The following is a 27,862-nucleotide window of genomic DNA, read 5'->3' on the forward strand; positions in this document are numbered from 1 at the left end:
ACCTCGCCTTTGCTAATGGGCCGTAATGCCCCTGCCAGCTGCTTTGCCAAACCCACAGGATTGAGTGAGAGCTGGGGTGCAGTGGCGGCCAGAACCGCGCCCAGGTCCCAGCCTCGCGCCCCCGCCCCCAAAGCCAAGGGCTCCCGCACCAGGATGCCGGGGTCTGTTCATTCCCCCTCCCCTTCCTTGCAAAAAGTGCCTCGTCACCGCTCCTGCCCGCCCCCGCTAGGCTGGAAGAACCGTGGGGTTAGCTGGAAGATTTGGGTATGTGGAGCGGCAAAGAGCTTCCCGAAGCAACTCTTTTGCGGACGTGGAACAGAAGGGGACCGGAGGTCAAGGGTCACGGAGGGGAAGAGAGCCCACGCCAGGATGGGCCTGGGGGGGAAGGTCTCTGCGAGGCTCACATGCTGCCTCAACCGGGGACTGGCCAATGGGCGTGGCGGGGCGGTGGCCGCGCTGGAGTAGGCGGGGGTCATATCTGCGTGTGGGCGTGGTCTGCCGGCCAGGGGGTGGGGCTTGAGCCGGCCAGGCGCCGGGCCGGGGCGGGGTTTTTTTTGCATATCCCGCAGGCGGCGGGCCAATGGGCGGGGCTGGGGCGGGGAGCCGAGGCAGGAGGGGCGCTCCCCCGCCCCCGGAACGGAATCCTCCGGGGAACGGAGCAGGCTCGCGCGCGTGCATCCCGCACCATCCCCCGGCCCCCGGCCCCGGCCCGCGTCAGACCGCGCTGCCGCCGCCGCCGCCGCCGCCGCCACAGCAGCAGCAGCGCTCGGGGATCCGGGCCCAGCCGGGGCCGCGGGAGGCGGGGGCGCCCGGGCCCTGGATGTCCCGCAGCGCGGCGGCCAGCGTGAGAAGGGCGGGAGAGGGGGGACTCGGGTGGGGGGCGGCGCCGCTGCTGATGTGGCGGAGGGTGGGAGGCGGCCGCGGCGCCCGGATGGAGAGAGGGTGCCAAGACTGGGGAGGGTGGGCCTGGGTGGGGGGTCCAGAACAGGCCCCCACAAGCCAAAGCTTGAGAGACAGGGGGTCTGGGGCACAGGCCCTCTCTTGCCAAGGCCCTGAAGATAGGGATCTTGGACGTAGACCTGGCCCTCAAAAAAACCAAGGACAGGGGGACAGATTCTAGGTACAACTCCCTGGGCAAGGTTTTGGGGATGGGGTCCAGGACACAACCCCACATCAAGCCAAGGCCTCCAGGAGGCCATTCCAGACCAGACGCAATCCCTACCCCTCCCTCCCTGAGGTGGTCTCTGAGCACAACAACCCTCTAGGCAAGGTCTTGAGGCTGGGGTCCCTGGGAATGGCTTCCCCACCAAGCCAAGGCCTAGGGGGCATCCCAGGCACAGTCTGTACCCAGGCCTCAGAGACACCCTGGGCACAGCATCCCCCCCCAATCCTTGGGCGGCGTCCCAGGAATAGACCCTTCTCAAAACAAGCTCCCTGGGTCTGGGACTCCACCCCCCACCTAGCCTGAATAAAATAGGGAAATTTTAGGCAACCCCCAAAGGCTTGGTCAAGGGTCCCTGGGGCTGCCCAGCTGCCTGGGAGTGGCCCCACCCGCAGACAATGCGCCGCCTCCCCCTCCCGGGTATGGGCCCCCAGGCTTCAGGATTCAGGCTGGGGGTGGGGGGCGGCTCCCCAGGGACCCAGCACAGCCCTGTCTGTCTGCAGCGTCTGCGGTGACGGTGACGGGTGGCTTTGTGTGTGGTACCTGGGGGGAAGGGGGGAAGCAAGCGACGGGAGGTGGCTAAGAGTGTGACCCGGTGTTTGTGTTACTGTGGTGTGTGTGTGTGTGTGTGTGTGTGTGTGTGCGCGCGTGTGTGTGTGCACGCGCGCGCGTGTGCTGGAGCTGGTGACTGTGAGGAATCCTGTATGTGTGTCTGCGTGTTGTGCTTGTGGTTGTGTCTCATAGTGTGCACGTTTGTGTCTGTTGGTGACCCCAGCATTTGTGCGACTATGTGTGTTTGACAGCTGCTCCTTATGCAGAACCCTGTCACTTTTTAGTGTGTGTTTGTGTGTGCATGGTTGTGACTGCGTGGTTGTGTCTGTGATTACATCTTTTGTGACCCTGGGTGTGTGCTTTGGTAGCTATAACTGTGTTGTGACAGTGTGTGTGTTGGGCGTGGGGTTGGGCGAGTTTTGTGTGGCTGACAAGCTGTGGGTGGAGTTGGGACTGTGTACATGGAGTTGTGTCTATGACTCTATGTCCATGTGCCACTCTCCCACTGACTTGTGAGTGTAGTTGTGTCCGTAACTGATTGTATATGTAGGTCACGCATATGTCTGTGTGACACACAAGTCTCCCTGCAATTCTGGGTGTGTGTCTGCCATTGTACATGAAGTCACGTTGTATGTGGTTGTGTAATGGCACTGTGACTTTACACATGTGTGCTCATGGCCACATCTGTGTAACAAGGGTTGTATAAATGACTCCATCTAGCTTTGTGTGTTGATGCTAAGTGACTCTGTGCATTTATAGGTGTGTGTGTGTGTGTGTGTCCCCATGTGCTTGCTGGACTGCCTGGGTTTCAGTCTGCGTGATTTGGTGACTGGGTGACTGTCCTGACCGTGGACATGGCTCTCTCAGGGACCATGTCTTCTGTGTCAACTCAGCTATAAATGCTGTGCCTGGGTCACTGCATTTCTGAGTTCTCTTTCTTCATCACTGTGTGCTCGTGATGTGTGAAGTAGAAATTGTGTGCTGATGTCTCTATGTGTGAGATGTGTGTCTGTCCACACGGGGCTCTGATTGTATGCGACCACATGCTTATCCCTGTGACTTGTGTGTTCGCTTGAAGAGAGACTGTGCGTTTCTCTGTGATGGGGTGACACGGTGGGACGTGGGGTGACTGTATCGAGACCAGGGTACGTGGCTGGGTAATGTGGACACTGATGCCGTGTGACTTTGCCCACGTGGCCATTTCTGAAATGTGTATGGCTGTGACTCTGAACCGGCAATTGTCTGGCCGTCCCTGAGTGTGGCCATCCTTAGGGACGGTTGTCTCTGGTTACCTGCGTGTCTTGAGTGTGCGTGCCTGTGTCTCTAGAAGGCATAGGCTATGGCTGTCAGTGTCTCTGTGTGTGATTGGGTGTGGAAGACCATCTGTGTAAGTGTGGCTCATACCGTGACCGCATGTGTGCCCCCCTGACAGGGTGTGTGTGACTGTGACAGCACGTGACCAAAACGGTGCGTTGGTGTGACCGATACCAGAGGGGCTGGGTACCCGTGTGCCGCTGTGGGCCTGTAGATGATTAAACCCACGTGGCTGTGACTGGATGTGGCTGTGCGTGGCCAAACGTGTGTCAGGTGTGACAGCACTTGTGCCTGTGTGTGACTTGGGGCGAATGGGTGCCCTCTGACTGCCGTGATTCTGTGTGCGTGGGTCTGCAACATGAGTGTCTTGGGCGAGGGCCTGAGGAGTCATGACTGTCGTGGGGAGTGCGCTCCTCTGCCTGGGCCCAGCTCTTTGTATGTGGCTGAGAAGACAGAAGTGACCACATATTTGGTAGCTGATGGGCCCAGATGTTTGTGGCAGTGCCTCGGCAGGCTGGGGCTGGAGATGTGCGTGGACAACGTCCGTGTCTGTGAACGTGAATCTGTGACCAGATGGTTATTGTGGCTGCGACTGTTTATGTGCATCTGTGTGATGCGGTGTGTGTGGCTGTGGTCGTGCCTGTGTATGACCACATGTGGAGAGCTGTGACCAGGTGCCTGGGGCGACTGTAGACATGAGTTGCATGCATGCATGTGACCACATGTTTATGTGTAGCCTGGACAGGCGTCTAGAGGTCAAGGCACTCCCTCCTCACACCGTCCCCTTGCCTCCTGAGACCAGGACATCCCCAACACGTGCCCCCAGAAACACACCTACTCATTCCTAGGCCCTAGCTACCAGGTGGCTGATCTCCTGAGTAACGGTTGCTATGACAACCAGGGCTCTCACCAGGGAGCCTGAGATGGAAGGGGGGGGGGTTGGCTGTTGTCCAAAGAGGTGGGGAGGAAGGGGACCGAGCCCCATCCCAAGCCAGTGTCTCACCTTCTCCTCCCTTCCTTGGGCAGGGCGGACCCAAGAGGCCTGAGCAGCGTTTGCCCCCAGCCCCCTGTGGGGCCCTGGGGCCCCCCGAAACCTCCAGGACGGAGCCAGGTGAGTGACCAGCTGGGGCCAGGGCAAGGCTGAGCAAGCAGGTGGGTAGCCTGGCACAACCAGAGGAACTGTCCCTTTGCTCCCACCGCAAAGGCTGCGGAGGTGCAATCACACCCATGAGGGGACACCCTCGAATGTCTTCCCCGCACACTCAGTGACCATCAGTCACACCCTCACAAATACCACTCGTGAACACACTCTCACAGACAACAGCCCCACGTTCTCAACCGCTGCACTCTCGGCCAGGGGCAGGGTCTCTTGGACAAGCCTCACAGCTGCACACTGCCACAGGTGACCGCCATCGAAGACCACAGCCACGCCCTCAGGCAGACACACGGCTTGGAAGACGACGGTCATGGCCACGCCTCTGAAAGACAACGGCTTCATGCTCGCACACATCGTCACAGGCACGGTTCCCAGACACACACGGACAACCACTCTCGCACTTAGATCCCCTTCGGCAACAACCTTCAGGGACCTACTCTTCCAGAAACAACCACACCCTTGGACCCAGACCCCCCCTCACAGATAGCATTTCCGGACACACACTTTCGCAGACAGCCGCTGTCAGACCAGTGTCCTTCCGTATGTTCAGCCTTCAGAAATACACGCTCACAGATGATCTCTGCATGCTTAGATCCAGACAACGTTCAGGAATCCACCAGTTATGCGCATACACACACACAGAGTCCCCATCTGCTGGCAGTGTTCTATCCTCCTTGTCCTCTCGGGCTCCTCCTGGGACAGTCCGTATGGCTTATCAGTCAGAGAGACTGTCTTAGCACAGACTGTCCCCACCTCCGTTGTGGCCACCTCCACTACTGCCCCTTCCCCTGATGGTTACAGGTGCACACCGCCCCAGGGGCTCCTGCCTTAGACCAGACACAGTTGTCAGAGGAGTACATCTCAGAGGCACAGAGATGAGCCCCCAGCCTCCACACCCTCGGGTTCTGGACCTCAGTCCCTGGACCTTCTGTGTCCCCCCCCACATCGAACCCAGGCCTCCCACATCCCCCACATCGGACCCGTGCAACACCAGCTCTTGTGCCCTCTGACCGTCTCAGCCCCTGACCTCCTACCCCCAAAATCCTGGCCTTGTGACCCCTGAGCCCTATGCCTTCTAACCCCCATGCCCTCCAATGTCTCGACTCCCCATTACTTTGGATCCTCATGCCTCTGGACTGCCACGTCCCCAATCTCCAGACAGCTCAAAGCGGACTCCTGACCCCCATCCCAGACCTCCATGCACCTTTGCCCTATGTTTTTCTTCTGAATCCCCACCGCTGACTCTGGCACGCCCCTGCCTTCCCTTGCCCCGTTTTCCAGTGGCCCCTGACCGCTGCCGCTGCATGTTCCCTGAGTGCTACGCCCTCTGACCCAGGGACCCCCTGACCCTGTAACCCAGATCCCGTGTTATCTGACCCTCCCTGCCCTTGACCCGCGCCCCTGTCCTGTGTCACCAGAAGGGGCGGGCACCATGAACAAGTTACGGCAGAGCCTGCGGCGGCGGAAACCAGCCTACGTGCCGGAGGCGTCGCGCCCCCACCAGTGGCAGGCGGATGAGGATGCGGTGCGCAAGGGCACTTGCAGCTTCCCAGTCAGGGTGAGTGGGCGGGGCGCAGGCAGGGGCTGTGTGCATGCCGTCCCGGGGCCCCGGGGTGCTGGGCGATGTGGCTGAGGCCCTGGCCCAAATGCGAGAGACGACGCATCCCCAAAGAACCCCACAGCCTGGGCCCTTCAAAGTTGGGATTAAAACCCAACACGCATTCTCTTGTACCAGGAAGGTATTACCTGGGGAGCCAGGGGACATTCTTCCTTGAGTCACCCCATCCTCTGGGAGCTCACAATTTCCAAAAGGCACCGGAAGGCCACAAAAGCCTGTGGTATTTGCACAGCCCTTTACTATGAAGTGCTTTTTGGTTTAGACCATCACGACTCTTCAAAATGCACACTGCGCTTCCGTGAGGGAGACAGCAGGATTCAGGTTCAACTCCCAACTTAGTCCCTTGCCTGGCTGGGTGACGACAGCCGATTGTCGTAAACCCTCCGTTTTCTTTTCCCTTCCCCTGGAAGCAGGCATGGAGTGGGTGGGAGTGGAGGGGGCGGGGGGGGGGTCCATTTGGAAGTGTGAGAAACGCTGGGAAGGAAAGAAAGCCAATAAAGGTTGTGTCACTAACCTGCAGCTGTGGGCACTCGAGCTTGATGTCATCGGGAAAATGCTGGGAAATAGAGCCATCCCCCCAACGGGGTAAGGAGGCTGGGGTGAGCGCACCCCAGCTCCCATGGGTCGTTGGCAGGCCGGTGCTGAGGCCCGGAGACGCAGACTCTGGCCCCTAGAAGGACGGGAAGTAACATGTTAGGGCCAGGAATAGAGGCAAGATGGGAGTCAGAACTCCTTGCTAGCCTCAGTGTCCTCATCTGTGTATCTGGGATGGGAACAGAGGACCCACCTCGCAGAGTGGCGGCACCGTGAGTGAGTTAATATGTGTGATGGGCTAGGGGACATTGGGTGACACGTGGCAGCTGCTCGGGAAACACTAGGCGGTATTGATTACTGTGCTGCTTTCCTGTCCTCCCGTCTCCTCCCCACCAAGTACCTGGGCCACGTGGAGGTGGAGGAGTCCCGGGGGATGCACGTGTGTGAAGACGCTGTGAAGAAGCTGAAGGCGGTGAGTGAGGGCTGGGCCGGGAGGGGGCAGGGCCGCACCGGAAGAGGCAGCCCTGACCAGGCCCTCTCTCCTCCTCCCCCACCCCAGATGGGCCGGAAGTCCGTGAAGTCCGTCCTTTGGGTGTCAGCCGATGGGCTCCGAGTGGTGGATGACAAGACCAAGGTAGGAGGCTCGTGGGGGGTGGGAGTGGGCCCCAGTGGGCCCCCTCTCCTCACCCTGCTTGAACCGGGGCTCAGCACACCTTCCCACCCACCCTCATGATGTCCCTCCCTCCCGGACCTTCTAGGCCATGTGCTCCTGCAGCATCTTGGCACTCCTCATGGTCGTAATTCAGGACCGAGTCCTACCGTTACCTGTGAGCTGGCGCAGGTAGTGGGTGTGGAGCAGCCGCCTTCGCTCGCATCCCTGCTCACCCACATATCTGCGGGGTGACCCAGAGTGTGAGGTTCAACCCCTCCGTGCTTCAGTTGCCTCATCTGTAAAATGTGGATAAACATGGCCCCTACCCTTACGTGAGAAGGTGTATGCGTGCCGTGTAACTGTCCCTGGGGCAGCATATGTGCTCAGATCAGTGGATGTTAGCTGTTCCGTGTTTATTGTCCGTGTTCCCAGCCAGACGGGGGCATCCCGGGGCCCAAACCTAAGCATCTGTTTGCTCACCATCGAATTCCCTGCACAGAAACTGCCCAAGGAGGCGGCAGCACAGGGCAAGAGTCAGGTTACCAACTGAACGGGATGGACACCTTTGCACACGCAGTTCCTTTACCCTGAAAGACTGTTCCCTGCCTTTTTGCCTGGTTAATACTTCCTCCAGGGGCGTCTGGGCGGCTCAGTTGGTTAAGTGTCCGACTTCGGCTCAGGTCATGATCTCGCAGTTCGTGGGTTCGAGCCCTGCGTTGGGCTCTGTCCTGACAGCTCAGAGCCTGGAGCCTGATTTGGATTCTGTGTCTCCCTCTCTCTCTGCCCCTCTCCCGCTTGTGCTCTGTCTGTCTGTCTGTCTGTCTCTCTCTCTCTCTCTCAAAAATAAATAAAACATTAAAAAAAAAATACTTCCTCCAGGAAGCTTTGCCTGGTTCCTCACCAAGCTGTGTCAGGCACCCGCTCCTGACCGCCACAGGTCCCTGCACCTCCCCCACCCCGGCCCTGGCCCCTCGCCTGTGCCTCTGTCTGGTGATGGGCCTGATTCCAACACTAAGCCGGGAGCCCCGTGCATGCGAGCAGGGCCCACTGCTGTTTCAATGGGTGCAGGGTCCCCACCCCGTGCGGAACAGGACAGAGAGCAGTCGCTAAGGGGAGTGCTGAATGAGTATGTGAAAGATAGTTCAAGTTCTTCTCCTGGTTTCCCTGGCCACCTTCCAGGACCTGCTGGTAGACCAGACCATCGAAAAGGTCTCCTTTTGTGCCCCTGACCGCAACCTGGACAAGGCTTTCTCCTACATCTGCCGTGACGGTACCACCCGCCGATGGATCTGCCACTGTTTCCTGGCACTCAAGGACTCTGTGAGTATCACCGGAGGAAGGATCACCGGGAGGAAGCCAGGCTGAGTCTTGTCTCCCTGGAGTCGGGCCAGTCACTCTCCCTTCCCCTCCTATCCCCTCCCCTCCCCTCTCCTCTCCATGCCCTGTGTCCTCACAGCTCCTAACTTAGAGGATTATGGGGAAGCTTGCGTGGGTTAATACCAAGTATTTGGAATGATGGCCAGACATCAGAAGCGCTCGGGGAAACATTAGTTATCGTCCTCCTCATTATCAGCGGTTCTTCATGTTTCTCTTACTTTTCTTTTTTACGAGGGTCATATGCATATAGTAACATGCACAGGTGGTCCCGGCACAGCTCCGTAAAATTCTGGCTTATGTAAAAACCCCACCCAGGTCAAGTTGTAGAGCGTTTCCTGCCCCCAGCAGGCTCCCTCCGGCCCTTCTCAAAGATACCCCCCCAGGTCCTCCTGCTTCTTTCAGCCTTGATTCATTGTGTTTGCAGTTCTTTACATTTGAGGGGGTGAAGGCCCCCTCTGAGAATCTGATGAAAGCCACAAATGGACTGTCTTCTGTGATACAGTCTCACAGTTAGGATTCTGAGGCTCTGACAGAAAACCCCCAGCTGTCAGTCATTTCAGTGAGATAGAAGTTTGTTCCTGTTTCATGTGAAAGACATCCAGTGCAGGATTGTGTGTGCTTCTCTCTGCTCATCAAGGGCTGTGGCCTCCCCTCCATGATCCAAAATGGGTGCACATGCAGGCAGTGCAGGATTGGTGTGCTTCTCTCTGCTCATCAAGGGCTGTGGCCTCCCCTCCATGATCCAAAATGGGTGCACATGCTCCAGCCTTCACATCTTCATTCCAGCCACATGAGGGAGGGAGGCATGAAGAGGGGCACACCCTCTCCTTTTGGGGAGTCACGGAACAATTACATCCCGTTGGACATCCCTGGCTGCAAAAAAAAAAAAAAAAAAAAAAAATGGTGGAAAATATAGTCTTTATTCTGTCCTGTTCCCTGGACCCTGACCTCAGACCCCACCCAACTTGGTAGGAAGGCAGTCTCAGCTGCGTACATTAGCCAGTCTTCAGTGGCTGGCAACAGAAACTAATCTGGCTAACGTAAATCCAGAATAGTGTGATAGGAGGCATCTCACAGAATCGAAGGACAGTCAGAGCATTAAGCATCAGAAAGGTCAGGGAGCTGGGCAGCCTGGGGACAGAACGTCAGGGGACAGTTCCTTTCACTGCATTGCTGCAGAAATGAATCCAGCCTCCCAGTGTTGTGGGTTAAAATTCCAACAAGAGGGCATGGGATTGACCTGGCAATGGGTCACTGCCCACCCCTTGGTCAGGAGAGTCTGGAGCACACAGCCTGACATACCCAGCGTTGAGGGGGAGCTCCCCAAAGGGAACCAGGGTGCTGTTATCAAAAGCAAGAGGAATGGATACCGGGCAAGTAAAACGACATGCGTCCCTCTCAGATTCTAACAGTATCCCCCACAAGGATTCCTTCATATTTCAGAAATCCCCACTCCAGGAGCTCTGAACCCCCAAAACTAGTTAGTACCCCCAACTTCCTCACTCGTACGCACAACTCCAGATCTCAGAACTGGGGGATAAAGATAAATTTGAGCATGTCAGGATTGATTAGTCAGTACTGATTATGGCTGGCTGGGGGGCTAGCATGGAGATACGAGAAGCCCAGAGCCCATAGCAACTGCTGTTTCTGGGGCATAGTGTACCAGTTGTAACAGTTATCTGTGGCTGCGTAACAAATTGCCCCAATGTTTAGCGGCAATCATTTATTATCTCTTGGGGGTTTTGTAGGTCAGGAATTCGGACAAGGCTCAGCTGGGTGGGTCCAGAGTCGGTCATGGCTGTTACAGTCTGGAGCTGTAACACCAGGAGACTGGCCGGACATCTCCCACTCTTCATGTAGTCTCAGGACCTCTCCAGAAGGTCTCTCCAAGCCTGGAGGCTTCGGGAGTGCTGACTTCTTACACGGTGGCTCAGGGCTCCCAAGTGAGTTAAAGGAGAGAGAGAGCGAGAGCCCAAGCTCGCGCCAGGAGGAAGTGCTGTCGCCTGTGTGGACTTAGTCCTGGAGACCACACAGCATTGCTTCTGTGATATTCTGTTTGTCCAGGCAGTCACAGAGGCCTTCCCAGGCTAAGGGGAGAGAACACAGACTCCACCTCTGATAGGGGAATGACATAATTCTGGAAGAGCGTGTGGTTGCCAGAAACTTGTTGTGGCTATTTTTGGAAAACACACTGCCATGTGGTTAGTTTGGATTCAGTGTCACCCCACCTAGCTGTGGGACGTCAGGCACAAGTGGCTTCCCTCTCTGGGACTCAGTTTCCCCCTCCATAAAACGGAGATAATAGCAGTGGCTGCTGACAGGTGTGTTGGTGAAGCCTGTATATTATGGTCACACACAGAAAGTGTTAAATAGGGTCCCATAACAAATGTTCAGTAACTAGGAGCGGTTGCTTTCATGTGACAAGTACTTGGGGCACCTGGGGCGGGTCAGTCAGTTAGGTGTTTCGGCTCAGGCCATGATCTCACAGTTCGTGAGTTCCAGCCTCGTGTCAGGCTCAGTGCTGACGGTGCAGAGCCTGCTTGGGATTCTCTCTCTCTTCTCTCTGCCCCTCCCCTGCTTGTGCACTCACTCTCATTCCCTCTCTCTCTCTCAAAATAAATAAACTTAAAAAAAAGAAAAGACAAGTACTTGAGGGTGAGAATCCAAGCAAGAAAAGAGTGTGACCTTGTCTGCAATTGCTTTCCACTTGTGAGCCTCAGATTTTAAGCATTAAACAATAGGACTCCCAGGATTCCTCAAAGTGATGCTTTATTTTTTGAGGTGCAGTTCACATAAAATTCATCATTTTAGGGGCGCCTGGGTGGCTCAGTCGGTTAAGCACCCTGCTTCGGCTCAGGTCATGATCTCACGGTTTGTGGGTTCGAGTCCTGCATCAGGCCCTGTGCTGACAGCTCAGAGCCTGGAGCCTGCTTCGGATTCTGTGTCTCCCCCTCTCTCTGCCCCTCCCCTGCTCATGCTCTGTCTCTCTCTCTCTCAAAAATAAATAAACATTAAAAAAAATTTTTTTTAATTCTTCATTTTAAAGCATACAGTTCAGGGCGCCTGGGTGGCTCAGTCGGTTAAGCGTCCGACTTCAGCTCAGGTCATGATTTCGCGGTCCGTGGGTTCGAGCCCCGCGTCGGGCTCTGGGCTAATGGCTCAGAGCCTGGAGCCTGTTTCCGATTCTGTGTCTCCCTCTCTCTCTGCCCCTCCCCCGTTCATGCTCTGTCTCTCTCTGTCTCAAAAATAAATAAACATTAAAAAAAAAATTAAAGCATACAGTTCAATGGCATTAGTATACATGCAATGCTGTTCACTAATCATCTCTAGTTTCCAGTGTTCTCATCACTCTTTTTTTTTTAATATTTATTTATTTTTATTTATTTATTTATTATTTATTTATTTATTTTTGCAAGAGAAAGCAGGGAGGGGCAGAGAGAAAAGGAGATAGAATCCAAAGCAGGCTCCACGCTGTCAGCACAGAGCCTGATCCATGAGATCATGACTGAGCCAAAATCAAGAGTTGGATGCCTAACCAACTGAGCCACCCAGGCGCCCCTCATCACTCCTTTTTTTTTTTTAATGTTTTTATTTATTTTTGAGGCAGAGAGAGACAGAGCATGAGTAGGGGAGGGGCAGAGAGAGAGCGAGACACAGAATCTGAAACAGGCTCCAGGCTCTGAGCTGTCAGCACAGAGCCCGACGCGGGGCTCGAACTCACAGAGTGTGAGATCATGACCTAAGCTGAAGTCAGATGCTTAACTGACTGAGCCACCCAGGCGCCCCTTATCACTCCTTTTTTTTTTTTTAATGTTTATTTACTTATTTTGAGAGAGAGAACAAGCTGGAGAGGGGCAGAGAGAGAGAGGGAGAGAGAGAACCCCAAGCAGGCTTTGCGCTGTCAGCATGGAGCCCAATGTGGGGCTCGAACCCACAAACCATGAGGTCATGACCCGAGCTGACATCAAGAGTCGGACCCTTAGCCGACCAAGCCTCCCAGGCACCCTTACCATCACTCCTAAAAGGGACCTTATACCCATTAAGCAGTCACTCTCTGTTCCCCACACCCACCTCCCCAAGCCTGGTAGCCGCTAGTCTGCTTTCTGTCTCTGTGGAGTTACCTCTTCTAGATAGTTCATGCAGATTGAATCATACAGCCTGCGGTCTTTTGTGACTGGCTTCTTTCACTTAGCAGAATGTTTTCAGGCTTCATCTGTGTTGTAGCGTGTGTCAGTACTTCCTTTTTCATGGCTGAATAGTATTCCATTGCATGGCTCTATTACAAGTTGTTTTCTCTGTTCATCCATTGATGGATGTTTAGGTTGCTTCTACCTTTTAGATATCGTGAATAATGCTACTGTGGACATTGCTGTGCAAGCATTTGTTTGAATAGCTGTTTTTAATTTTGGGGGGGGTCTGTACTTAGAAGCTAGATTGCTAGATCATATAGTAGAGCTACGTCTAACTTTTTGAGGAATTGCCAAATTGTTTTCCGCACCATTTTACATCCCCACCAAGCAATGTACAACGGTTCCAATTTCTCCACATCCTAGCCAACACTTATTATTTTCCTTTTTTTTTTTTTTTAATTACAGCCGCCCTAAGTAGGTGTGAAGCGGTATCTCATTGTGGTTTCGATTTGCATTTCCCTGCTGACTAATGATGTTGAGACTCTTTTTATGTGTTCATTGGCCACTTGTTTCTGTTCTTTGGAGAAATGTCTATTCTAATCCTTCATCCATTTTTTTTGTTTGTTTGTTTATTTTTTTAACGTTTATTTATTTTTGAGACAGAGAGAGACAGAGCATGAACGGGGGAGGGTCAGAGAGAGGGAGACACAGAATCCGAAACAGGCTCCAGGCTCTGAGCTGTCAGCACAGAGCCCGACGCAGGGCTCGAACTCACGGACCGCGAGATCATGACCTGAGCCGAAGTCGGAGGCTTAACCGACTGAGCCACCCAGGCGCCCCCTTTATCCATTTTTTTCAACTGTTTGTCTTTTTATTGTTGCGTTGTAAGAAATTTATATATTCTGGATAGTAGATTCTTATCAGTTCTATGATTTGCAAAAATTTTCCTCCATTCTGTGGGTTGTCTTTTTACTTTCTTGGTAGTGTCCTTTAAGGTACAAATTGTTTTTAATTTTTTTTTTTGAGAGAGAGAGAGAGAGGGTGCAAGTGAGCTAGGGGCAGAGAGAGAGAGAGAGAGAGAGAGAGAATCCTAGGAGGGGCAGGGGAAGGCGGGAGAGAGAGAGAGAAGCAGGGTTCACCCAAATTGGGGCTCAAACTCATGCACTGTGATATTATGACCTGAACCAAAGTCAGATGCTTAACACTGAGCCATCCAGGCACCCTAAATTGTTTTTAATTTTTATGAATTCAGCGTATCTATTTTTTCTTTTGTTGTTTGTGTATTTGGTGTCATAAGAATCCATTGCCAAATCTAAGGTCATGAAGATTTACTCCATGTTTTATTCTAAGACTTTTATAGTTTTAGCTATTACATTTAGGCCTTTGATCTATTTTGAGTCAATTTTTGTAAACAGTGTGAGGTAGGGGTCCAACTTAATTTTTTTTCCCTGTGAATATCCATTTGTCTCAACACCATTTGCTAATAGGACTATTCTTTCTCCTTTGAATAGTTTTGGTACTCTCACTGAAAATCAATTGACCATAAATGTGTGGGTCGATATCTGGGCTCTCAATTCTATTTCATTGATGTGTATGTTTATCCTTATGGCGGTATCACATTATTTTGATTACTGTAGCTTTGGAGTACTATTTTAAATCAGGAAGTGTGAATGCTTGGGGCACCTGGGTGGCTCAGTCGGTTAAGCACCAACTTCAGCTCGGGTCATGATCTCGCCGTCCGTGAGTTCGGGCCCCGCACTGGGCTCTGTGCTGACAGCTCAGAGCCTGGAGCCTGTTTCGGATTCTGTGTCTCCCTCTCTTTCTGCCCCTCCCCCGCTCACGCTCTGTCTCTCTGTCTCTGAAAAATGAATAAACCTTAAAAAAAATTTTTTTTTAAAAACTTCTAAAATTCTTCAAAAAAAAGTGTAAATTCTTTTATTTTGTTCTTTTTCAAAATTCCTTTGGCTGCAATTCTGGGTCCTTTGCAATTCCATATGAATTCTAGGATCAGCTTTGCTGTTTCTGCAAGAGCAGCTTTTCTTATTTCTTCAAGAGTCTATTGGGATTTTGATGGGATTGCATTGAATGTACAGACCACTTTGGAAATACTGCTATGTTAACAATATTAAGTTTCCAAATCCATGAACATGGGATGTATTTCCATTCATTTAGGTCTTCTTTAATTTCTTTTAGTAATGTTTGGTAGTTTTCAGCACACATGTCTTTCACTTCCTTGGTTAAATTTATTCCTAACCATCTTACTGTTTTAGACGCTGTTGTAAATGGGATTGTTGTAGCTTCATTTCTGGGTTGTTCACTGCGGGCGTATATAGATATAACTGATTTTTGTGTATTGACCTTATATCCTGCAACTTTGCCAAATTCATTTATTACCACTGATAGTTCCTTTGTGGATTCTTTAGGATTTTCTATATATAAGATATGTCATCTGCAAATAGAGATGATGTTGCTTCTCCCTTTCCAATTTGGATGCCTTTATTTCTTTTTCTTGTGTAATTACTCTGGCTAGAACTTCCAGTACAGCATTGAAAAGAAGTGATGAAAATGGGCATCCTCATCTTGTTCCTATTCTTATGGAAAAGCTTTCACTCTTTTACCATTGAGCATGGTGTTAGCTGTGAGTTTTTCATGAAAATCCTTTATCAGATTGAGGAAGTGCCCTTCTATTCCAAGTTTGTTGAACTTTGTTTTATCATGAAAGGATGTTAGATTTTGTCAAATGCTTTTTCCCCATTAATGGAGATGATCATGTGGCTTTTTTCCCTCTTTCTGTTACTGTGTATTGCATTCACTGGTTTCATAGGTTGAATCAACCTTGCATTCCTGGGATAAATCTCACTTGACCTTGGTGCATAACCTCTTTACTCTGCTGAGGAGTTCAGCATGCTAGTATTTTGTTGAGAACTTCTGTTCCCAAGTTTATCTTTAAAAGGTGGCTGAGGGGTGCCTGGGTGGCTCAGTCGGTTGGGCGGCCGACTTCGGCTCAGGTCATGATCTTGCGGTCCGTGAGTTTGAGCCCCGCGTCGGGCTCTGTGAGCTCTCTCAGCTCAGAGCCTGGAGCCTGTTTCGGATTCTGTGTCTCCCTCTCTCTGACCCTCCCCCATTCATGCTCTGTCTCTCTCTGTCTCAAAAATAAATAAACGTTAAAAATTTTTTAAAAAATAAAAAAATAAATAAAAGGTGGCTGAGCATCTTGGTTAGGAAACAGAAGCTAGGTTGATCTCATGAGAATCCCAACCCTGCCACTCACTTAGAACGGGTGTGTTGACTAAGGCTCAGTTTCTTCATCTGTAAAACAGGCTCATAAGCATGTCCATCTCCTGGCATGATTGTGAAGATTCCAACAAAGGGTGGACAGATTTAAAGTGACACCTATGTGGTGTTTCCCTGTGCTAGGTTCTCGTGCCGGCTTCCAGTGCTATGTGCCTCCTTGCATGTATTAGCTCATGTAATTCTTGCAACAACCCTGTTAAGTGGGTGCTGTTAGGGCCCACATTTTACAGACAGGGAGACTTAGGCACTGAAAGGTAGAGTGGTGTTCTTGAGAACACGCAGTTGGAAAGTAGGAAGCCAGTATTAGTGTGGCCTTGGAGCCTCTTAAGTATGTATTCAATAGATGGGCTGTTTTTGTTTTAATTTTTAAGAATTTAACTTTTTTTTTTAAGTTTATTTATTTATTTATTTTGAGGGAGACAAAGAGAGCACAAGCAGGAGAGGGGCAGAGAGAGAGAGAGGGAAAGAGAGAGAATCCCAAACAAGCTCCACACCACCAGTACAGAGCCCGACATGGGGCTCGAACTCGCGAAACTGAGATTGTGACATAAGTGGAAACCAAGAGTCGGACGCTCAACCGTCTGAGCCACCCAGGCGCCCCCACCCCAGGCCATTCTCTTTTGAAGTAAAATTCCCACCCGCACCCCCCAAAGAACGGCCACTCTTTGACTTTCTTTTCACGGTAGATGAGTTTTGCTGGTTCTCGAACTTCGCATCAATGGAGCGGTACGGCACTGCTCTCTTGTTTCTGGCTTCTTTCCGTCAGAGCTGTCATTTGTTTCCGTCCCGGTGCAGACGCACACTGAGGCCCCGGGCTGGGGTGGGGGCGCTCGTCCAGGATCACCCGACACCCAGCCGCGGGGAACCCAGGGCGTCTGGCGTCCGGCCTGCACAGCACAGCGTCTCTAAGCCCGCGCGGATCTCCACCCACAGGGCGAGAGGCTGAGCCACGCGGTGGGCTGTGCCTTCGCCGCCTGCCTGGAGCGGAAACAGCGGCGGGAGAAGGAATGCGGGGTGACGGCCGCCTTCGATGCCAGCCGCACCAGCTTCGCCCGCGAGGGCTCCTTCCGCCTGTCGGGCGGCGGGCGGCCCGCTGAGCGAGAGGCCCCCGAGAAAAAGAAAGGTGGGTGCTGCGCAGAGGGCAGGGCTGGGCACAGAGTGGGCCCCAGGGGTAGGGGGGTGGGGGCTGGGGATCCGGTGTCGCTGCAGAGAGCTGCAGAGATACGGGGACTCTGCAGTTTACAAAGCAGAGCACCAACCACAAAGTTTGGTTCCAGTTTATAAAGCTCACTTGGGTTTAAGGAGTTCTTTGGGCAGTGTGCTGCAGGCCACAAATCACAGCAGAGCTCCCGGCGCTTCATTATGAGGCATTTCAAACTGTGTATCCGGGCTGGCTAATGGGTTGTGAAGTCAGCTTTGGTGGATTGTGGCTTGCGCTGAAAAAAAAAAAAAAATGAAATAGAAAAGAATAGAAAATAACAGATTAGCTGAATGTAGTAAGGGTAAGTGTAGTTGAATGATACTTTTATCTCAGTATATATATTTGCTTGTGTGTGTGTGTGTGTGTGTGTGTGTGTGTGTGTAACAGGTTACCGTGCAAAAGGTATTTCTTGCTCTGGGTTGCCATCAAAAGGGTTTAAAAAATACCTGGTAAGGGGCACCTGGGTGGCTCAGCTGGTTACGTCGGACTTCAGCTCAGGTCATGATATCTCAGCCTGTGAGTTGGAGCCCCGCGTCGGGCTCTGTGCTGACAGCTCAGAGCCTAGAGCCTGCTTCAGAGTCTGTGTCTCCCTCTCTCTTGGTCCCTCCCCTGCTCATGCTCTGTCTCTCTTTCCCTCTCAAAAATAAACACACACACACACACACACACACACACACACACAGAAAAAAGAAAAAAACCTGGTAAACTCTAACATTGTATCTAAGTGGCAAATACTTCCTAAGTTCTAAAACTGTGTTCTTTTTTTTTTAATTAATTAATTTTTTTTGACAGAGCACGAATGTGCCCACCTGCATGTTGGGGCGGGGGGGAAGAGGGGCAGGTGGAGAGGAAGAGAGAGAATCTTAAGCAGGCTCCACACCCAACCCCGAACCCGATGGGGGGCTTGAGCTCATGAATGTGAGATCATGGCCTGAATCGAAATCAAGAGTCAGATGCCTAACTGACTGACCTGCCAGGTGCCCCTGAAACAGTGTGTTTTTTTTTTAAATATAAGCATACTGTGTTCTGAGTCACAGTGTAATTTTAAGTTTATGTATTTATTTTGAGAGAGAGAGAGAGCTGTAGGGGAGAGTAGAGTAGGGGCAGAGAGAGAGGGAGAGAGAATCCCAAGCAGGCCTCACACCGTCAAGCACAAAGCCTGACATGGGGCTCCACAAACTGTGGAGATTATGACCTGAGCTGAAACCAAGAGTCAGTCTGTCATTTAACTGACTGAGCCACCCAGGTGCCCCCACCCCCCCAGTTGTGTGTGTGTGTGTGTGTGTGTGTGTGTGTGTGTGTATTCTAGTTTTTTAATTTTTGGAAAACACTGCTTAGAATTCATAAAGAACTGGGGCACCCGGGTGGCTCAGTCGGTTAGGCATTCAACTCCTGATTTCGGCTCAGGTCATGATCTCAAGTCTGTAAGAATGAGCCCCTCGTTGGGCTCCATGCTGATCATGGAGCCTGCTTAAGATCCTCTCTCTTTCTCTCTCTCTCAAAAAAAAAAAAAAGAATTTACAAAGAACTTACCATGGGGAACTGACCCAGATTAAAGGAGACTAAAAAGATTTGACAAGTAGTAATAAACACAAGGTGTGGTGACCCTGAACGCTGAACTGGATTTTGGATTACCTGTGTCTATAAGGGACATGATTTTTTTTAATTTTTTTTTAACATTTTTGAGAGAGAAGAAGAAACAGAGACAGTGCAAGAGGGGCAGAGAGAGAGAGAGAGAGAGAGAGGGAGACACCGAACTCAAAGCAGGCTCCAGGCTCCAAGCTGTCAGCACAGAGCTTCATATGGGGTTTGAACTCATGAACCGTGAGATCATGACCTGAACTGAAGTCGGATGCTTAACCAACTGAGCCACCCAGGTGCCCCCAAAATTAAAATATTTTTAACTAAAATAATAAAAATAGTAAAATATTTCTAACTAAAGAGCTAGGAAAACAGAACTTTTTATTACTTAGAATATTAGAATGTACAAAGTATGTTTCTTTTTTTTTTTTTTTTAATGTTTATTTATTTTGAGAGAGAGAGAGAGAGCAAGGGAGCAGGGGAGGGGCAGAGAGAGAGGGAGAGACAATCCCAAGCAGGCTCCATGCTGACAGCCTGGGGCTCAGTCCCACAAACGGTGAGATCATGACCTGAGCTGAAATCAAAGAGTCAGAGGCTTAACCAACTGAGCCACATGGGTGTCCCCAGAGTATGTTTCTATTTATAAATAACATGACCATTTACAAACCTCTTGACAATTTACAAAGCTCTTCACAGCTTACAAAATATTTTACAGTTTACATCATCTTTTTTTTTTTTAACGTTTATTTATTTTTGAGACAGAGAGAGACAGAGCATGAACGGGGGAGGGTCAGAGAGAGGGAGACACAGAATCTGAAACAGGCTCCAGGCTCTGAGCTGTCAGCCCAGAGCCTGACGCGGGGCTCGAACTCACAGACCGCGAGATCGTGACCTGGCTGAAGTCGGACGCTTAACCGACTGCGCCACCCAGGCGCCCCTAATATTTATTTTTGAGAGAGAGACAGAGACAGAGAGCGAGCCGGGGAGGGGCAGAGAGACACACACACACAGAATCCAAAGCAGGTCCAGCCTTGGAGCTGTCCGCATGGAGACTGACATGGGCTCAAACTCACGAACTGTGAGATCACAACCTGAGCTGAAGTCCAATGCTTAACCGACTGAGCCACCCGGGTGCCCCTTCATCTATTTGAATTTGTAAAGTATTTTACCATTCACAAAGCAGATACAAAATGAAGTTAACAGAGGGCCTGGTCCAGTATATGATGTTTTATATTGTTTACAAATGAACGCACTGGGTACACAGTCCTTCACGGTTCACAGGTATTTCTTTACTGTTTCTAGAGGCTATTGGAATTTACAAAACATGTCATTCGCTTTAGAGTTTGCAAGCGGTTTTACTGTTTCCAAAGGATGTTATAGTTTCCAGGTACTTTGCATTATAGAAAGCACTTTACAGCTTGCACAGCAAAATGAGAGTTTACGAAGTATGGTATGATTTGCTGAACATATCACCCAGCATTTTGCTGTAGATGCGCCGATTTACAGTCTCAAGGCACCTCGCTTGCCCTTTGACAAAGAGCTCTTTCCAATTTAGGAGTTGCGAACCAGTGCACTTTTCACAGTGTTTTAGGGGTGGTTACCCCAGGTTTAGTCCGGGAAACTGGGGCTCGAAAGGGAGGGGGCTTCCTGAGATCCCCCAGTAAGGTGGGGACAGAGGTGATTTCCTGGTTCCAACCTGTCCCATGTGGTTCAAGCTGCCCCCAGCCAGGCTTGGGTGAGAGCCTCACCACTTCCACCTGGAAGATGGGAGAAGCAGTGCTGGGTGACCTCCCTACCTCTCTGGGCCTGAGTTTAGTCTCCTAATTGGGCTGCAGCTCGGGTGAGGCCCTGATTGGAGGATGGGTGTATATTTGTGTTTTGACAGGGCTTGGGGGCGGGGGGAGGGTCCCTGCCTCTGAAGATCCCACCTTGTACTAGGTGGGGAAACCAGGTACTCCCAGAGGACAGAGGGCAGTCCCAGAGTGGAGAGGATGGAACAAGCTGGGTCTAGAACAGTAGGTAGCAACGGGTGGGAGGGGCGAAATAGTTGAGGTGGGAAGAATGGTAGGAAACAGACAGAATGACAGGAAGACAGCGTGATGTGGAGAGAGCAGGCCAGAGGGAGAGACAGGTTAGGGCACTTGTGTGGGACACCGACTCTGGGGTCAGCCTGCCCCTTCCTAGCACTGTGGCTTGGGCAAAGTCATTTACCATTGCTAGGCCTCAGTCTCCACATCTGTAAAATGGGGATAGCAGTCATATCGACCTCATTGGGTAGCTGTGAGGCTCGAATCACTGAATACTTGCAAGCATTTGGAACAATGCCTGATACATTCATTATGCACCAAATAAGCGTTCGTTAAATTAATCAGAAAGGGAGACAGAAGGTCTCAGAGAGAAAAACAGAAGAAGCAGCAGAGAAAGCCAGATTGGGGGCAGAAACTAGCGACACAGAAGGTTGGGCTGGAGGAGGACTCCCGAGAGCCTCCTGGGGCAGGCAGTATTGGCTTGGTGAAGATGAGAGGCATTTCAGGGCTCTTACCAGCCTGTCGCGAGGAGAGGACACATCGGGTGAGGAAGGCAGCATTGGAGGACGATCAAGGGGGCTGGGTGAGAGAGGAACAAATGCCCTGGTGGGGTATCTAACTGCCTGTCCCCCCTGCCTTGTCTCCAGCAGAGGCAGCAGCTGCCCCATCTGCGGCTCCTGGCCCTGCCCAGCCTGGGCATGTGTCCCCGACGCCGGCCACCACATCCCCTGGGGAGAAGGGTGAGGCGGGCACCCCGGTGGCCGCAGGCACCAGTGCAGCTGCCATCCCCCGACGCCACGCCCCCCTGGAGCAGCTGGTTCGCCAGGGTTCCTTCCGCGGGTTCCCAGCACTCAGCCAGAAGAACTCACCTTTCAAACGGCAGCTGAGCCTACGGCTGAATGAGCTGCCGTCCACACTGCAGCGCCGCACTGACTTCCAGGTGAAGGGCACAGGTGAGCCTGTGTCTCAGTGGGAAGAACATCAGGATCAATACCATACCACCCTCTGTAGGAGGCAACAGATAGAGAGGAGGTGGATACACCTTGATTGATTAGCACTGTCTGCCACGGGAAAGGAAAGAGGGGTGGAACACGTCATGGTTGATTAGCAGTGTCGGCCACCATCGAGGGGGTGGGGGGGTGGGGTAGTGCAAATGTGATCGATTAGCAATGTCTACTGATGGCAAGGAAAAGCAGAAGGATGGCATAAGCCATGATCAATTAGTAATGTTTGCTCTAGGTACAGAACCGAGAGGTACCTCACACATGCATGCATCATGATTGATTAGCAAAGCCTGCCATGGGTTCCGGGGGAGAGGAAAGCTGCCTAGACGCCCCTTTTTGCTCAGGAGGAGACTGAGACTCCATAGGCTAATGCTCCCTCCAAGCATTTGGCCAGAGAGACATGAGATCTGACTAGGTGAAGGATACAGGCTCAGAGTAAGGGAGGATTGTGATGGGTTAACGGCGTCCGCCCAGGGCAGGGAGAATAGAGTGATGGCATATGTCATGATCTCCTTACAGTGCCTGCCATGAGCAAGAAAAAGGAGCGAGGCGATACACCATATGATTGATTAGTGAAGGTTGCCATGGATAAGGGAGAAGAGAGAGCAGAAGTTCTGTTGTGCCCAAGGAGAGGTCCCCAGAATTTGGCCAGTGGAGACATGAGGTGAAGGGCACACGCGAGCACGGGGATCAGGGGTCACGGAGCATAGTGATGGATTTGTGATGTCGCTGGTCGGCAGAGGATCAGGCAGGAGCAGCACCCCCATCTTCCAGGGACAGTGCTGAGGGAAGCGGTGACGCGTCATCATCTATTAGCAGTGCCTGCCCTGGGCAGTGATAGGAGAGGCAGTATAGCTGTTCTGTTTTTCTTGGAAGGAAGATGGAGTTACAGGGACCCAGCATTTGGCCAGTAGAGCCATGAGGTTTGGCCAGGTGAGGGGGACGGTGAGCAAAGAGTTGAGTGGGAAAAACACATTGTGCTTGATTACTAATGTCTGCCATGGGCCAGGAAGAGGAGAGAGGTGGCATGTGTCATGTTCTCAAAGCAATGTCTGCCACGAGAGAGGGGGAAGAGAGGTGTCATGGTACCATGTTCTGCCCCAGGGAGGTGGGCAAGCGGGCTGCCTCTCCTCCCAGCTGTTGGTGAAGTCACGTGGTCTGGCCCACTTTCCTGCTTCCATATGCCAGATCGGAGACACCCACCCCTCGTGGCCTCGGGGACTGGCGTGGGAGGCGTTGATCTGCGTCCAGAAGCCTGGGCTGCTCGCAAAGGTGACTGCTGAGCAGATGCCAGTGCTTGCCGAGACTGACGCACACGCGCTCCGTGTCCCGCAGTGTCCCTCTGCCTTCACACAGCCTCGGGTTTGCTGTCCTCATGCACCCTGCCATGACGCACCCCCCAGGCCTGTCACACACGCTCCCTGAGAGGTGGCAGGCTCCCCAGGCTTCAGGTGGAAGCTTCACGCGCCCGTAGCCAGTCGCACACTTGCTTGGATGTGACCTGCCACCCGGAATTTTCAGATTCACACATGTCACTCTGCCGCAGGTGCCACACACAGAAGTCACACGCTTAATGTGACTCAAAAGTCACACCCCCTCTTGGGTGTCACAGAACCAGATGTTTCCATTAACACACACTTAGGCACGTGTCCAGATACCCCACGCAGATCGGCGCACACTCACAAACCGCACACCCGGATTCACACAGACATGGAAGTCGCACCTGCAGATTCACGCACGCTTGCAAACACATTTATACGTCACACGCGGCTGCCTGGAGTGGCTCACGCTTGAGAATCACAGGACGCCACGCGCCTGGATCTCGGTCACACTTAGATGCCAGGCCCTCAGAAGCTGCACACCTATTTGGACTACAGTCATCATAGACTTGACCTAGAAAGCATGCACCCTCCCACCTGGGCACGCCCCTGTCACACCTGCTAAGTCCTCCAGCCCATTTCTTTCTGATGCTCAGTGGGGCATCGCATGTGCTCCCTTGGAGACGACCGCTTGCTGAGATGTCACAGGCTCTTGTCCCACCACACTGGCGTTTCTCTTGTCTATTTGGATGGCACTTTTTTTCATCCCAAGCTCTCATGAGGCCACCGCACCTGTTCAGTGTCCCCTGTCTTGCTGGCACAGGTGCATCTCTAGCTTCATGATGTGTGTAATAGGCCAGGCCAGGTGTGGTGGACAGGCCCCCCCACCTTCTCCACCCAAAGGAGGACGAATGATCCCCAGCCACCGCACAACAGTGTGGCCAACGTTCATCCTGACTCATCAGAGCTCTTGCCATGTATGTGGTCGGATATATCTTTTAATTAATATATATTGTCGAACATTTAAAATATTTCTCCTGATTTGTAGCTACACACAGATTTTTTTTTTAATGTTTATTTTTGAGAGAGAGAGAGAGAGAGCACGTGCACGCACACGAGTGGGGGAGGGGCAGAGAGAGAGGGGGACAGATGATCCAAAGCCTGCTCTGTGCTGACAGCAGAGAACCCCACACGGGGCTCAAACTCATGAACCACAACAAGATCGTGAACTGAGCCGAGGTCGGATGCTCAACGGACTGAACCACCCAGGTGCCCCACTATACACAGATCATGATGTCCTCCCTGGTTTGGGACCCCAGCCACCAAAATGTCACGTACCACTTGGCTGTCGTACCACTCAGATGTCACGCACACACAAGCACGGAGTTAGCATTTTCATGGCCCCGGCCGTTGGTTACTGCAGAGTAGACCCACGACCTACACACCTTGTGAGGGAAAGGACCCCAGGTGGTGAGAGAGGGCCACCTAAGGGCACGGGGTCAAGGGTAGGGCCTGGGCCTCTTCTCTGACCTCCACCCTTCCCTGACTTCCCAGTGCCTGAGATGGAGCCCCCTGGAGCCAGTGACAGCGACGGCATCAATGCTCTGTGCACACAGATCAGCTCGTCTTTCGCCAGTGCTGGAGCACCCGCACCCGGGCCACCACCAGCCTCAGCAGGTAAACTCTGCCCCTCCCTGCAGTGCCCCCCTACAGCCCCCTGCTCCACTCAGGGGGTACCTCAGACACTCCAGGAACCTTGGAATCCCACGGTCTTAGAACCACGCATCATCTAAAGGCTATGGGACCGTCCTGGCACCGTGGCATCAGTTTAGAGCCTTGGATCATCTTAGAATCACAGGGTCTTCTCAGAGCCATGGGCTCATCCTAGAACCATGAGATAACGTTAGAATCATGGGGGGCCACTTCAAACCACGGGATCAATTTTAAACTTTCCTGTCCTAGAACCATAAAATTGAGAAACCTACAGCCTCAGAATCACAGGATATTAGAATGTCCAGTTCTGGAACCATGAAACCTTGGAACCACCTTAGAGCCATGAGCTTGTTCTAGAACCATGGAAGCACTTGGAACTGCACTATCAATTTAGATCTCTAGAATCTTAGAAAACACAAGCTTAAAACCATTGAACCTCACTCACTAGGTGAGACCTGTACACTTTGAGAACGATCCGTGCAGTCTTTAAATCTTAGCCTCCTAAAACAATACATTGTCAAAGTACCAGAATGAACGGTGGTATTAAAAATATTTAATAATAGGTTCGGCACTGACCAATCAGAAGGGAAGCTGGGCTGGTGCCTGTCAGTCTTGCCTGTGCTTTCCCATCTTAGGGCCTTAGAATCTCAGCACTGTACTTTCTTAGCACTTCAGAACCGTGCCCTGGTCCAGGATGGTTAAGCCACTTGCCCCAAAGTCAGCACAGCTAGTGAGGAGCAGAACTCGATTCAAGGCACGCAGCCTGGCTGCAGACTCTGACCCCCAGGCTCGGGTTCTCTTGGCTGCCGCCCATGCCCCTCAACTGCCCCTCTCCTCCCTCTAGGGACTTCTGCCTGGGGTGAGTCCTCCGTGCCCCCTGCAGCGGCCTTCCAGCCCGGGCACAAGCGAACCCCTTCGGAGGCCGAGAGGTGGCTAGAGGAGGTGTCCCAGGTGGCCAAAGCTCAGCAGCAGCAGCAGCAGCAGCAGCAAGCGGCCTCAGTGCCCCCTGTGGCCCCTGCCCTGCAGCCCTTTCCCGCCCCCGTGGGGCCCTTCGACGCTACACCTGCACAGGTGGCCGTGTTCCTGCCGCCCCCACACATGCAGCCCCCTTTTGTGCCCGCCTACCCGGGCCTGGGCTACCCGCCCATGCCCCGGGTGCCCGTGGTGGGCATCACACCCTCACAGATGGTGGCCAATGCCTTCTGCTCAGCCGCCCAGCTCCAGCCCCAGCCAGCCACCCTGCTCGGGAAAGCCGGGGCCTTCCCACCCCCCGCCATGCCCACTGCCCCCGGGGGCCAGGTCCGCCCACGCCCCAATGGGGCACCCTGGCCCCCAGAGCCAGCACCTGCCCCGGCCCCCGAATTGGACCCCTTTGAGGCTCAGTGGGCAGCGTTAGAAGGCAAACCTGCTGTAGAGAAGCCTTCCAACCCCTTCTCGGGCGACCTGCAGAAGACTTTCGAGATTGAACTGTAGCCCGAGCTGCCCTGCCCACCCCAGCATCTCCAGGTGCCCACACCTGGGAATGGAGGCCCAACCTCTCCCTAGTCCTGCTCCCTGGGGCTACGCCCCACCCCCCAACACCCCTTCTAACCGCCCCCCCCCCCGGAACCACCCCCCACAACCACTACAGAACCGACATTGTAACGCCCAGGTTGTGACAGGATGGGATTCAGGGACGGACCAGCCTGGCTAAGGGACCCATTTCACTGCCAGACTTAGGCTGGTGGTGCCCTTCCCCCCTTCCCCCAAACCCCAGACACAGCGGGATGGCCACCGTCCCACTGAGTGCCCTCGGTTCAAGCTACATCTCCCAGTTTCTGTTGTTGACCTTCGACCTTTCAGTGTTGGGTGGGATGGAAAAGGGAGGCCCACTTAGGGGCTCTTCTGGACCCCACAGGAGTGCCCACCCCAAGTCTGGCCGTCCCCTTCCAGACACAGCACAAGCAAAGGGCTTCCCTCTGCCCACCTGCTGCGTTCACTGCCAATGCTGTGCTCACCCCTATCACCCCTCTCCCCCACTCGGGGGCCCACATCTTCCTTGGGCCAAGGTCTCGTGGGGGCAGGGGCCAAGTTGGGGGCCCAGGAGTTGGGGTGGGGGGAAGAGGAAGGAGATGCTCAGTTACCTCACGTCAGTGCCCGCTGGGGAAGGGCCCGGGAAGAAGGGGGGGGTGCCTGGCGGGTACTTTTCTATCTTTTATTTCCAGATTTTTTTGTATCTAAACTCACAGATTTGTATTATACAAGGACAGCCAATAAAGGAAGACTATAATGGTGCCCCTCGGACAGCAGGGTGTGTCCAGGGGGGATGGTGTGGTGACAGAGCCTTTCCTCCTGAGTCATCTCAAAAGCAAGAAAAAAAGGGGGGGGGTGTGTCCCTGCACAGTAACCTCGGAGCCATAACATGGTCGCAGGGAATGCTGACCCGGCACGTGAGAGGTGAGTATTAAAGGGGACCCAAAATTAATCACCCCAATTTCTAACTCTTACAGATTTTGAACCAAGGAATTTAAAACATTGTATTTGGCTGGGAATAAGTTCAGTATTGAAATTTTAAATAACCAGGTTTGGAATCCTGTATCTTTAAGCTGGAAAATTCTTGTTTGGTCGATTGCATTTTCCATAACTTAGGCCAAAGTGTCATCTGACATGGCAACATGTTGTTTTTAAGTCTCTACATTGTTTCTTGGGTCCCTTGATACAATCTACAAGTTACATACTTTAAAATATGCAATGTATAAATTATATGCTTAATTATTTATAGCTCTTGAAAATGAGGTGATTGATTTTGTGAAACCCAAGATTATATCCCCAGCTGATGGATTGGGAAATTCAGTCACTTGCCCAAGGCCACACATCTGATTTGTGGGGGAGCTGGGATTCAAACCCAGCTCCTAGCCAACCTCAAGGCCAATCATTAAACCACCAGGCTGCAAGGGAATAAGCTTAGAGTCTGCCCTCTGGAGTTTACAGCCCATAAGCCAGATGTGGACCCTGGACTAGGGGACCTGTGCCAGACAGCTCTACCAGCGTGCCCAGGGATCCCCAGGGAGGGAGCACAGGACTCTAGCAGAAATAAGCCACACTTTCTCATCTCCAAGCTTTGCAGATGCCCTTCCCTCTGCCTACAACACCTTTCCTGACACAGCACCTTTGCCCAGAGAATGCCACTCATTCTTCAGGCCTCAGTTAAAGTATCACCTCTTCTTAGGGAGCCTCTTCCGTTGCCCC

At 52.6% G+C, this 27,862-nt stretch overlaps 1 protein-coding gene across 1 annotated transcript; it reads left to right on the forward strand.

The window, feature by feature from the left end:
• Nucleotides 1-820: 820 nt before the first annotated feature.
• NUMBL (NUMB like endocytic adaptor protein) lies at nucleotides 821-26,107 on the forward strand. Its single transcript, XM_047079295.1, has 10 exons — nucleotides 821-844; nucleotides 4,055-4,139; nucleotides 5,603-5,742; nucleotides 6,734-6,808; nucleotides 6,896-6,970; nucleotides 8,168-8,308; nucleotides 16,723-16,912; nucleotides 21,246-21,551; nucleotides 24,476-24,598; nucleotides 25,479-26,107. Exons 1-10 carry the CDS (start codon nucleotides 821-823, stop codon nucleotides 26,105-26,107), a joined length of 1,788 nt encoding a protein of 595 aa, XP_046935251.1.
• The last annotated feature ends 1,755 nt before the right edge of the window (nucleotides 26,108-27,862 follow it).

This window comes from Lynx rufus, unplaced genomic scaffold (assembly GCF_022079265.1).
Source record: "Lynx rufus isolate CCGP_SWC_20201006 ecotype Redwood Valley unplaced genomic scaffold, mLynRuf1.p SCAF_16, whole genome shotgun sequence".
Taxonomy (NCBI): domain Eukaryota; kingdom Metazoa; phylum Chordata; class Mammalia; order Carnivora; family Felidae; genus Lynx; species Lynx rufus.

Coding starts and splice junctions, on each gene's coding strand:
- NUMBL (XM_047079295.1), top strand. CDS start 821: ATGTCCCGCAGCGCGGCGGCCAGC. Junction 8,309..16,722: donor TCCTGGCACTCAAGGACTCT/GTGAGTATCACC, acceptor CTCCACCCACAG/GGCGAGAGGCTGAGCCACGC. Junction 16,913..21,245: donor GGCCCCCGAGAAAAAGAAAG/GTGGGTGCTGCG, acceptor CCTTGTCTCCAG/CAGAGGCAGCAGCTGCCCCA.